The sequence below is a fragment of the Mixophyes fleayi genome, chromosome 2, assembly GCF_038048845.1.
Source record: "Mixophyes fleayi isolate aMixFle1 chromosome 2, aMixFle1.hap1, whole genome shotgun sequence".
Taxonomy (NCBI): Eukaryota; Metazoa; Chordata; class Amphibia; order Anura; family Limnodynastidae; genus Mixophyes; species Mixophyes fleayi.
Window position 1 is genome coordinate 325,742,621 of NC_134403.1, and position 13,089 is coordinate 325,755,709.

Genomic DNA, 13,089 nt, shown 5'->3' on the forward strand with positions numbered 1-13,089 from the left:
GTAGACAAAAAGCCAGTGCTCGGGCATCCATGTCTCTTCCACACTGATCTTATTTACATTACGTCTATGTGTTTACGTTGATGTTAGATCTCTATCTGTGTTTGTGCCTTGTACCTAAAAGATCTGTATGCTGTATTTATCCAAATGTTAATGAACCAGTGTCTATCTATCTATATTGGTTTCCAGTAAGTTCCTGTACACCAGACTTGTATGGAAAATGAAGCTATGCTAATACTTTGTTTGCTTAATGTCTAAAGGTGACCAAAATATATGACGATGACTTACAATACAAGTGATGGTTTAATTTTTTTCTTCCAGAATTGGACTGAAAGTTTACCTGTCTTGTGTTTGGTGTCATGGAAATTATTTGGTGATAAGTGTTAAACGGTTGACAACATTTCGAACAGTGTGCAACATTCACAATGCATCTGTGTCCCATCAAATACACTGAAATGTCCCATTATTATCTTTGTCTACTCTCAAGTGGTTAGGTTGAGGGAAGGATCTTATAGGAAGCCACCACAGATCCATCATATTGCTCTTTCACGCTGCACTGCCTCACTGGAATACTCCAAGGCCTACTTGCAATGTGCATTATAACCCAAGGACACCTCAGATGTCTTTGCTAAGGCGAGGGCTCAAATTTGAAGCCTGCACTCCTCACCCAAGAGAGTGGGTTTAAATGCCGATCATGGTCTTTGTCAGACTCTGGCTGGCTCTGTGCTCTCTCTGGTTTGGGATTGGTGGACGGAGGCTCAGGCTGCTGCACGGACATAGTCCTCCGAAGGTGGTTTCTTTTTCTCAGGAATTCAGGCTGTGTGTGCAATCCAAAACTACCCTTCCGCAGGATCATTCTGGAATTGTTCTTCTTAGGACGGGAGTTGTGACTAAATTCCAAGGAGGCCAGATGAGCAGCATATCCTTCACTTACAAACTAAAGACAAACATAAATGTAGGATGTCAGTTTCAATGGAACATACTGCACTTTTATTTTTTATTAACTAAATAAAGTGCTATCATTCTAAAGTGTGGTGTGCTCAGAATTATCTAACATATTTCATATTTATGTGATAGATCTGCATTAAAATATTGTGACAAATAAAATTTGTAATAAAAAAAATGTGATGGAAAAACACAAATTTTAGCCATCTCTTTTACTTTTCATTTCAACATATTTGGAATGTCACTTCCATGTTAAACAGTGTTCAGTGAAATATTTGCTTAATTCCGCAATTGGCTCCAAAATTTTGCACCTCTCACCAGCAGAATTTGGCATAAAGTGTTCCTAGGCCTACCCCAACCACACTACATAGCAGGATGAATTGACCACTGTTGTCCCATTTCATAGACTTTGGGGGAGATTAAATTCAGCCCAATGTGTCCCCGGTACAGTCCATGTAGATACATCGCTCCAATGTTGGGGCGGAAATTTCCACTAATTTTCCTTGCACCCCATAGTGGAGCAAGGAAAAATGAGCAGGGACTACTTACCATAATGGCGCAGCTGGACATCGTGTTGGTGCCCGGGTGCAAACTGAGGCCATTTGAATCCCCCCCCCCCAGTTTTCAAAATGCTAACTTACTAATACATTGTTGCCACAATTTTACTCATCTCAAATGTTGACCCATTTATGGCTCCGGATCCACAGGATTATAAACATGTCGTAAGGGATCTCCATTGCTGCCTGTTTTCTCCTCTTTGCACTAATATCAAATTTTTTTCACTAAAATGCATGTACAATATAATTCTCAAGTCCAATTATGTATGTTAGGTTGCATAATGTCTTCTGAATATTATGTTTTGCTTTGATTGAATGCTTTATAATAGGTCACTTCCAACAGTAGATGTACTTTGAAGTATTATCATAGTAAGTGGTACTGTCCATGCACTTATAGCTTGATGACATAGATTACATTTTACATTACACAACTACAGATATACTTGCCTGACATTGATTCTGATACTTCTTAGCTGGACGTCCAACTATATAGATTTGAGATGACGACAATCCAAGCACGTTGTACACAGAAATATCTTTCATTGATCCATAGGCCGCACTGATTTTAATGTGACACTGAATAAAAGAATGAATAAAGGCGATGTTAGGATACTTGCTGTGTATATATTATATATTTTAGGAACCACTACACCTACAATAAACTTAGCTTTATGTGGAAGAGCTACTAAAAACATATTCATTATAACTATATACACTCAGGGGGGTATTCAATTGTCCGCGGGTTCGAGTGCGGAAAAACTATTACCGTTAATACGGTAATCTCTCGCTGGATTTCAGCTTGCAGCTACTAATTGTCCGCGGCAATCCCGTGGACAATTGAATATGCCCCTCAGTGTCCACTTTATTTTTAGTACTGGGTACGGCCCCTATTGCCACCAGAACAGCCTGAATTCTTCACGGCATTTATTCAACAAGATGCTGGAAACTTCCTTAGAGTCTGGTCCATGATGATATGACGGCATCATGCAGTTAATGCAGATTTGTCGGCTGCACATTTATGCTGCATATATGACATTCTACCACATAAAAAAGTTGTTCTATTGGATTGAGATCTGGTAACTGTGGAGCCTATTAGAGTACACTAAACTCAGTGTCATGTTTGTGGAATCAGCTTAAGAAGACGTGTGCTTTGTGACATGGTGCTGGAAGTACCCATTAGAAGATGGGCAGACTGTGGCCATAAAGGGATACACATGGTCAACAACAATACTCAGGTAAGGCTGTGGCATATTTATGATACTCTATTGGTATTAAGGGGCCTAATGTGTGCTAAGAAAGTATTCTCAACACTGTTACATCACCACCACCAGCCTGCACCACTGATACAAGACAAGCTGGATTCATGTTGTTTATGCCCTCCCATCTGCATGTCACAGCAGAAATTGAGATTTGTCAGACCAGACAAAGTTTTTTTCCCAATCTTCAACAGTCCAGTTTTGGTGAGCCTGTGCCCACTGTAACCTCAGTTTCATGTTCTTAACTGACAGGATTGGATCCCGGTGTGCTCTTCTGCTGCTGTAGCCTATCCACTTCAAGGTCTGATTATTATTATTATTATTATTATTAATAATTTTTATTTATAGGGCGCCACAAAGTATCCGTAGCGCCGTACAAGGACAAACAATGGCACAGTACAAGGTGAAACAGCACAGTACAAGTAACAGTAAGCACTATAACTCTGGGGGCTCAGGCACAGCATGAGAGAGAGGGAGGGAGGGGAAAAGTGAGTACAGGCAGGTAACTATGGCCCAAGAGGATGGGCACGGATGACAGGTTGAGAGTCACTGAGGGGAGCGGAGAGAAGCGAGAGGAGACAGAGGGCAGAGGGACTGAGAGGAGGTGAGCTGAGTAACTGGAGAGCGCAGTTAAAAGTGATGGAAACAGAAGGTAGGAGAGCCCTGCTCAAAGGAGTGAACAATCTAAAGGGAGGGGAAGACAGACAGACACATGGATGAGACGGAGAGACGGGAGGAAGGGGGAGAAGGGAAGAAGGGATGAGAAGAGAGGTAGCCGACCGGTGGGAGTTTAGGCATGAGACTGGAAGGCTTTAAGGAAAAGGTGGGTTTTTAATGTTCGTTTGAAAGAGGACAGATTAGGGGAAGTTCTGATGGAGCGGGGGAGCTTGTTCCAATGGAGGGGAGCGGCGCGGGAGAAGTCTTGGATACGTGATGACGAGGGGGAGCATGTGTGTGTGTCATTATGATGAGTCGCTTGACAAATGGGGGCCTGTGGAGCTGTGCTGTGCATTCAGATATGCTCTTCTGCATACCACTGTGGCTATTTGAGATACTGACACCTTTATGTTTGACCAAACTGGTTTAAGCTTACTCCACAGACATCTCTCATTAACAAATCAGGCGATCAGAAGTTTCTGAGATACTCAAACCACCCTGTCTGGTACCAACAATTATTCCACAGTCAGAGTCACTTAAATTCTCCTAAAAACTGGCAGATTGCAGTGTCTTTCAATGGAATTGTTAGGTAATTTTTATTTGATTCCTTGTCCTGTATTGGTCCTGATATTCTGACCCAGTTTGCTGGTGCCTAGCATTGGCCTGTACTTTCCCTGACTTGTTTGCAAGATTTAATCCCCAGCTGGCTGCCCTGCCCCTGGGCTGTCTGACCTTGGCTTTATCTGATCCCTACACAGCATTCTGCCCTGTCTCCTCCATCAAGTTTTGCGATTAAACAGATTAATTTATAATAACACAAGCAGAAATAAAACCTTCATTCCTCAATTACCAGCCCACTTATTCCTGTCTCTATACCGGGAAATGTTTCTAATTTGTATGCTGGTGCCCATCACAAGATTAATATACACCTGAAGATGCTGACTCGTGCTGCTGCCTGGGAATCAAGTAACTCCACATTCAATGCTACACTTTGTGGTGCTCTCCTGTTATTGTTTCTGTTTGCTATAATTAATGAGATTACTGTCAGGATGTCTGCTTTGTGTAGTGAAATAAGTTTATCTGAAGTATCTTTTGTTCTATTAAACTCCTGAGAATTTTATATGTATATCTCAGTGCAATTAGTAGCTCTTTTATATAAGGCACATTGTATTTTTGAGTTAATGGTATTTATACTTACTAAATAAGTCTATCATGCTCACTTTCACTGCTCTGTAGCTGTGTAGTTGCTGTGTTAGAATGGAAGTCTTTTTCAAACACAACATACACAAATGGCCTCATTTCGAGTTAGGGTGAATTATTTTTTAAAAAAAAAAATATACACATTTTCATCCAGGACCGGATTAAGACATTGTAGGCCCCTGGGCTGGGGGTACTGTGAGGCCCCCATTTGTCAAGCGACTCATCATAATGACACACACACACATGCTCCTCCTCGTCATAATGACACACACACATGCCCCACCTCCTCATAATGACACACACACATGCCCCACCTCCTCATAATGACACACACACATGCCCCCCACACACACATGCCCCCCCTCGTCATAATGACACACACACATGCCCCCCACACACACATGCCCTACCTCCTCATAATGACACACACACATGCCCCCCACACACACATGCCCCCCCCTCGTCATAATGAAACACACACATGCCACCCCTCATCATACTGACACACACACATGCCCCACCTCTTCATAATGACACACACACACATGCTCACCTCCTCATAATGACACACATATGTTCCCCCCCCCACACCTCAGCCCCATTGAATCAGCTCTGCAGCCCCTGATAGAAAAAAAAGAACTTACCTGTTTGCAGTCTGTTTACATTCTCTCCGGCTCTTCTCTGCAGGCTCTGGGCGGCACCTCTGTCTTCTTGGCTGCTGTCAGTGCAGGAGCCATCTCTGTGCACTGCTTAGTGTGGTCAGGTCACATGACATCATAGTCTCACATGACCTCCTCACTAAGCAGGCTGCGCGCCCGCAATGACAGCAGCCTGGCAGCTAACAGCATTAGATTTGCTATTAGCTGCCTAATGGGAGGGAATGGCTGCATATTGTGACAGTTGGGGGTGGGGCCACCCCGATTGCTGGCATCTATTATAAAAGGTTGCCACAGTCAATCTTTGGGCCCCCAGCTGCCCGAGGCCCCTGGGCTATAGCCCAGAAAGCCCTGCGGTTAATCCGGCCCTACATACAGCGCATGCACAAAATGTATTATGCACATTTTTACATATGTAGACCGACACCCTCATACACCTGGATAGACAGAACAGAAACAGGCAGGGGCGGGCAAGTGTAGATTGAGTACAGTAAGGGCGTCCTTCCGGAAGCGCAACACAATTTGACCTGAACACATGCCCAGATACACCTCTTAGGAGGCATAAGTCTTGTGGGTACTGGAGGGCTGGTGCAAAGATATGCCATGAATATCAGCAGCACAATCTAGCCGCTTCTAGTTAGCAATTTATATATTGTCTCTTGCAACTGATAGTACTTAATTCACTAGTATCACAGCCATATTGTATCAAGTCTCGTCTGTCTATTCATATTACTCATTCATTATTTTCATTTGACTATCGCAGGAAAGAATATTCTTAGAGGGTTTTAAATGGGTAAGCAACAGTTCTGGAGGTATTTGTATTGTATATGGCAGATTTGTCTAATTATTAATAACTGTAAAGACACTATAGTCTCTTACATTGCATATAAATAGGACAATACGACTTTACTACTAACGTATTTACCACTAACACTGTAATGCCTCATCTACACTATCTTAGGAGTAGGTCTATACACTTGTACTTGTGCTACTATTTGAGTTGGACGAATTTTGAGATACATGTGACTTAACATACAGATGTAAGTACACAAGTACAAAATATTTAATCCTGCACTCTCTAAATGAGACGCAAAGAATCTAACCGCAATACAGGCTTGATTTTCACATATGTGGATAAGTTGAATCATACACAAGTCTAGTAGGCGCAGTAAAGTCACATTGGCTCAAATAACTGCGTTCTCAGCTTTTCTTTTAGAAATATCTAATCCCATCAAGGCACTGTCCTAAAGATATAAGAGGGGCTTCAGTTGTATATAATGTAGTGATGAAGTAATACTTAACTTTTACGAAGCGCTGCAGTAAATTGTCAGATTTACAATGAACAATACATTTCACCTTCATGGGTCATCTCTAAGAATTTCAATTCTGGGGTTAAGTGTTCCTTTATGATAACAATTAGTAGACTTCCAATTGTAATACTTTTAGCTTCATATAAATGAATACAGACATATTTTTTCTATATCTCTCTTACCATAAAATATTCCAAGGGGTATATTTATATAGCTTGAAAAAAGGTTTAAAAAAGTGGCGATGTTGCCTATAGCAACCAATCAGATTCTAGTTATTTATTTAGTACATTCTACAAAATGATATGTAGAATCTGATTGGTTGCTATAGGCAACATCTCCACTTTTTCAAACCCGTAGCTTGATAAATTTACCCCCAGGAGAAGAGTAATGTTGCAGTTTGATGAAATGACCTAATTGAACTACCTTGGAAGTTAAGTATAGGTCAGATTGCATAAAATAAAATATATTATATATACTGATTTAAAACATAGTTATGCATGTTAAGCTCAACTCACATAACAAATTGTATATTTTCTAACATCTGTAATATTGGATGATACACAAAATTAAGACAATGTCTAGTTAGTGACTCTTACCTCTTGCATGAGATTGCGGAGAAATATAGTCTTCTGGCGCAATGGGTCATGTACAAGACCATCAGAAAAAAAGATCATCCCCTGGGGGAAATTGTGCTGGGATAGCCAGGAGACCACCCTTTGTTTCTGCATGTCTGGGCGGCCAGTGATGTAAAGTATTAGGTAACCAAGATCTTGCCAGTGCCTGCAAGAGATTGAATACATGTATGACAAGTTAGACCTTTAAAAAGGAGTTTGATGCTTCCCTATTTGATTCACTTAGATACAGTGTAAAGCCTAAGCCTACACCACCAAAATGTACAGCCTTCAATAAGCTGCAAGTCGGCTGTACTTTGGGACCTGTGATGATGAGCTTTGTCAGCTGCATGTTGAATATGTGGACAAAATGGACTTTACTGAACAGTGCAATACTTTTTTTTATCATTTGCTGTGAGCTTCTCCCAAATTTCACATATCCACATGAGTATTTAGCAAAGCAAGCTGTTAATACTTCACCTGACCACATCCACAGCTCCGGCTCTGACTTTAGGATCGCTGCCCATAATGGACACACTTGCTGCAAAAGAGCCATCTATGCTGAAAACGACACACTCCATCCCACGGGGGAGCACCGTGAGGTAACTCTGTGCGCTGCTCTGATCCCCCCTATTGACAAATAAGGAATAAAAAACTATCAAAAAGAACAGTAAGATATAAATCTAAGCCTGGTATAAAGGAATTTCCTCATATTTATTCTTACAACCAAAACCTGTATTGTTTTATGAATACTTCTAGTTGCTTAAGTAACTAATGGCAAAATCCAGCAATTCTAGAGGTAAGTCAAAGCAGCAAAGAAATGAGTGCAGCACAGACCAATCATAGAGTTCTGTTGAAGAGCTACGGTGGGAGTGAGGATTCCTTTATAATTGTATACAGTTGGAGCTAAAAGGTGGGGTCCCAGTTAGGGAAGGGACCACCTTATATATATGGGGGATATATTTTATTAAGGAGTGGATGTCTAAAGTGGATACCTTATTTAAGGTTTTCTGTTTCAAAAACTGTGTATGTATCATACTTAGCCATTTCTAACAGAAATGCCCAAGTATTTAGTATCTTATCTTTTCACCTCCTTCCCTGCCTGTCTGTTGGTTGGTGCAGTGGCACTTTATACAAATGAGAGGGAAAAACAGATTTTACAGCTACTCTATTAGTGCAAGAATGAAAGATTGCCCAGCACATACACCATTGCTTTGGAGAGAGGAAAGAAATGATTGCAATAATCTATTTCTGTTTTTCACACAACATTAAGCATATAAATCCTGGTTTAATATTTTAAACACAAGAACATGTTTTTTTAAGTGCAAGTTACAGGCCCACCTTCATGCATTGACATCTGCCACTTAATTTAAAGCGCTGACATTCTAGAAATGGATATGATGGAGAGAATAATGGAGAGCTGGTTTGTGAATATAAGTACATTTGTGTGCCTAGAGTACTGATAAAGGACAGTGGAACCTTTGTCATACATTAATTATATATCTTGCCTCTGATATAGGTTATTCATGAGTAATACCAGTTTGCACAAGAAAAAAAGTTCTTCTTGAAAATCGATTTCATGTTTGAATTAAGTCATATTCAGTAACAAATTGCATACTGCCAAAGATCACTCACCATGTATAATTGAATACATTCGCATTATGCATGCACAGACATGTCAACCCCAATATATATCAAAACAATGTCAGTTATACCTTTGCATACCACTTGGGTTAGCACCACCCTAATCACCATGTGCATAAAATAATTGCTCCTCGACCATAAAGATATTTGGTTTGATATGCACTGAATATTTGTATTATTTAACTATATTGCATTAATAGACGTTCTCACCGTACAACCATCTTGATGGGGTATACTCCTACCCCCAGCCTCTTATCCTCTGGAACATTATAAGACACTCGCCCACTGCTGTTGGATATCTCGGTATCAAAGTAAACCCACCTTCCACTGGATGGTTCAGTCATCATCAGAACGTCCACCTAAACATAAGAGGGTTTCTAACAGTGTGAGTATACTGGATCTCTACATTAGTTAAATATTTTAGATTTGATACAGCTTGGTCTAAAGGTTATACACTTGTAGAGGCATAATGAAAAAGAGCTTCACGGACATCCCTGGCACATTGCACAATTATAAGAGTCAAATAGTAATTTTGAATATTTTATTTTATTTTTCTTCAAATAAATACACATATACCTTAAGAACAATATAGAGATTACACTAGCACAATGAAAGAGAATGGAAGATTCACCAAGAGATGGAAAGGAAAATAAGTAGAAGGAGAGGAGAGAAAAGATGAAGAGGTTGGAGAAGAGCAGGAGAAAGGATGATGATAGTTATATTCCATAGTTAGATATTCCAAGCTGATCAAGCTGTTGCCTAACAGATGCTAGTTTGTCTGGTGATACCCCATACTTTCTATAGTTTAAAGGTAGGAGTTGCTGCGGGCACTCTGTGGGCTAGGTCTTAATAGGCCGAACTTTATGAGTTAAACTGATTACTTTAAGGGTGATGATTACATTGGTACTTGTTTCTGTAAGAAATTATGTAGTCATCTAAGGGATTATGCTTAACCGAATACATTATTTTACTTATAAATTATGAAGGAATGGACTATTTTTCAATATAATTAGATTAAATCACTGATATATGAGATCTGTTATATACCATAAAGAAATGAGTATTAAAATGATTAGAGAACTGTTTTCTAAATCTAACTGGAAGTGTTTAGTTTCACTTTAATTAAAAATATAAAATTCTAGTATTCTAAGAGAGACTTATTAATTGTAAACTGAAATGTTAATATAACATACAAGTAGATAATTACCTTTTCTCCAGTTAGTGCTACCATGTCCAGTGGACCATACATGAATCGACCAACCAAGACCTGTGTTCCTCCTTCCACAGCAATCACATCATTGACTCTGTGATTGGCCGTAACATTCTGAAATAAAAAAAAAGCAGAGGCAAAGCAAAGTTATTTACACAAAATGTAATATACAGTTCTCTCTTATCTGGTAGATCTGAGTAGGTTGTATGTTCTGTTTCGAAGAACTCATCATCTCCAGTGACTTCCCCAGGTCTTTTTTTCCTTATTGATAACCCAGGAGATTTCAAATTTAAGCAGTAGTCAATCTCTTTCCCGGCTCCATGCTGTATTAGAAATTAACACAACACTGACGGCACCTCCACGTCCCCATTGTCAACCTTTGACTGTAAGTAACTTTTAAATTGTCCCTGGTGCCTACACACAATTAATGCAATACTTTTGCGGGCTAACCCATTATTCACAATGTGCCTCACGCCTCACCGTTCTTACTAGCTTCTAGTAAATGAATAAGCTGTATCCTCATCTATATACATCCAGTAAATAACTGCTGCCACCAGGATGGGTTGTCGACTAAACTAAAAAATTAAGATATAGATTTGTGTTGTTTAATTTTATCTACTTATTTATTTTGCCTGGAGAATCTTGACATATTAGTGGGCTGATCTTTTTGCCTTTTCTAAAAATAGCCCTGCTCATTTTCTGTCTTTTCCCAATCTGGCTGACTTTGCTCAGCTCTTTGTTATTTAAAGAAAAAACATACATCTAATATATATGATACATTATCCACAACTCATGAAAATACACATAAAAACATTACTAAGTGGTAGTGGGAGAGAAAATAAGAAAGATATAGAACCAGTGGTTAGCATTACTGCCTCACAGCACTGAGCTATGGTTCTAATCCAATATAGTACTAAGAGGCACAATGTTTTGGGGGTTTTCAGGTGCAAAAAGAGTGAGTAATTCTCCTGAAAGGTTATGCATCTGTATTTGTTGTGCGAAAAAAACTAGCTAACATGATAGAAATCTTTTGCAGTCTTTAGGTGTTTTGCTTTTTTCTGAACATGTTTAGAGGATTTGTGAAGAGGTGGGAGGAAACTGGAGCAGTATACTGGAGCAGTATAGGGCAACACCACTTCAAACTACAAATAAACCAGATATCAATATTTATTCAGGTACTGGCACTGGACACCCAGACTAAACAGCTCAAGTTGCTTTTCAATATTCAATTCAGAGATAATGATGTGGGCAGGGGCGGCGCCACCTCTAGGCAAGTCTAGGCAGTTGCAGGTGTTGGGGGACCTAAAACGGTGAATGAATGAGAGGGAGCAGTCAGGGATCGGCCAAGGGGGGATGCCTAGGGCACACAGAACTCATGCACCGGCTCTGGAAGTCAGCAAGATAATGTCCTAGTGTGGACGTGCCATAGACAGAGGATCTTCTGGAGAGGTAAGTGCTATATACAGTTTACTGAGTGTATATAGCGTAATGTTATTTGCAAAATAGACCTGTTGTGCCATAGGTGGAGTTTTTTTGGGGTTTTTTTTTAAGATGTGGAAAGCCAAGGAATATATTTCACATTATACTTTGGCTTACTGCTTAGCTAAAAAGAAAACCACACAAGTCTGTGTTGGGTTAATATTTTTAAGCATTCATTTGTTATTGTGACTGTGTAACATACACGCAGTTTGACGTGGTTCCTCTTTCGCAGCCATTTCTCCTGCCGACTGGAGGGACTCATGTTCATGGTGTCAATTCCTTCTTTCTGCTGTATCTGCACGCTCTCATACCTCATCAGCTGAAAGACAGTGAGGACTGATTAAAGAGGGCATTGACGTCATAATGTGTCTGAGCTACTGCCAAATGAGGCCCGGTTGAAAGGTAATCAATAATTAACCCCTATAGGCAGGCACATAACAAAACTCTGGAGCTTGAGTGCATAATACCAAATTATGATCGCACTGTAGTGTATAATATCAGATTAGTAATAGCGACATAGAAATCCCATTCACTCCTGAAATAAAATAGCTGACAACATGTTATGTTATAGATGTATTTTGTGAGTTTGGTAGCTACTTATAGCAGATTATAAATATAATTGCCACTACCATGTTGTCAGATTGTGAACTATGTTTATATCTCACAGCAAGTGCACTTATGTAATTTAAGACACACATACACAGATTATCTATTTTCTTGAATTTGAAAGACTTAATTATTTTTTTTTAAGAAACTGACGCAACACGGTGATAATTCTGTAAAGCACCTGTTTGTCTTACATATCATTCTAATTACAACACCATTCTTAGACAACCATCAATATTGAATTTAATCAGTGTACAATTTATTAGCCTGTCCAAAGGTTGGTGCTGGAAATACCAACAAGGAGAAAGTGAATAAAACACTATTATTAAAAAGCAGAAGACATCTTGTAGACCTGTGGCTGCAAAGTAAACACAGAGAGAGGTTATTTACTAACAAAGTGCAATCGTGCAGTAACACACAGCATCCAATCAGATATTTGCTTTATTACTTGCACTGAAACAATTACAGCAAATAGCTACAGGTTACTGCAACACTGCTCTTGTTAGAGAAGTTTAGTGGCAATAGACATATTACCGCTATTATGGTAATAGTGCGCGGAAAAAACGTTATTACCGTAGTTTCCTCGCTGGATTTCAGCTCACGGCTCCCTGAGCCGCGAGCTGAAATCCAGCTAACCACTACCGTAATAACAGTAGTAGTTTTAAAACCGCGGAAGCCCGCGACAATTGAATATGCCCCATAGACAAAAAGAAGTACAGGGAAAGAGTCAAAAAGAAGGGACATAAAGCTGATTTTGCCCAAATTAACATTACATCAACATATTTTGATACTTGTTTTTATCAATTTAAATTTTTCTTCAATTATAAATGCTAGGGATGCTACATTAGAGTGTATTTTGTTTCTTACATGTAGTAAGTTACATTTTGTTAGAATTTAAATCATTATTTAATAAGTAAATGTTAATTTTATTTTAATAATATAGTTAACAGCATTAACTTTG

The 13,089-nt window shown here is 39.5% G+C and overlaps 1 protein-coding gene across 1 annotated transcript in view; it reads right to left on the reverse strand.

The window, feature by feature from the left end:
* Nucleotides 1-281: 281 nt before the first annotated feature.
* PITPNM3 (PITPNM family member 3) overlaps nt 282-13,089 on the reverse strand; it is a 438,571-nt gene continuing 425,763 nt past the window's right edge. Inside the window, exons 13-19 of the mRNA XM_075196781.1 lie at nt 11,725-11,841; nt 10,041-10,157; nt 9,044-9,192; nt 7,670-7,819; nt 7,175-7,358; nt 1,947-2,075; nt 282-934 (exon numbers count right to left, since the gene is read on the reverse strand). Coding sequence (XP_075052882.1) covers nt 626-934; nt 1,947-2,075; nt 7,175-7,358; nt 7,670-7,819; nt 9,044-9,192; nt 10,041-10,157; nt 11,725-11,841 — 1,155 coding nt within the window. The 3' untranslated portion in view covers nt 282-625. The remainder of the gene's footprint in view (nt 935-1,946; nt 2,076-7,174; nt 7,359-7,669; nt 7,820-9,043; nt 9,193-10,040; nt 10,158-11,724; nt 11,842-13,089) is intronic.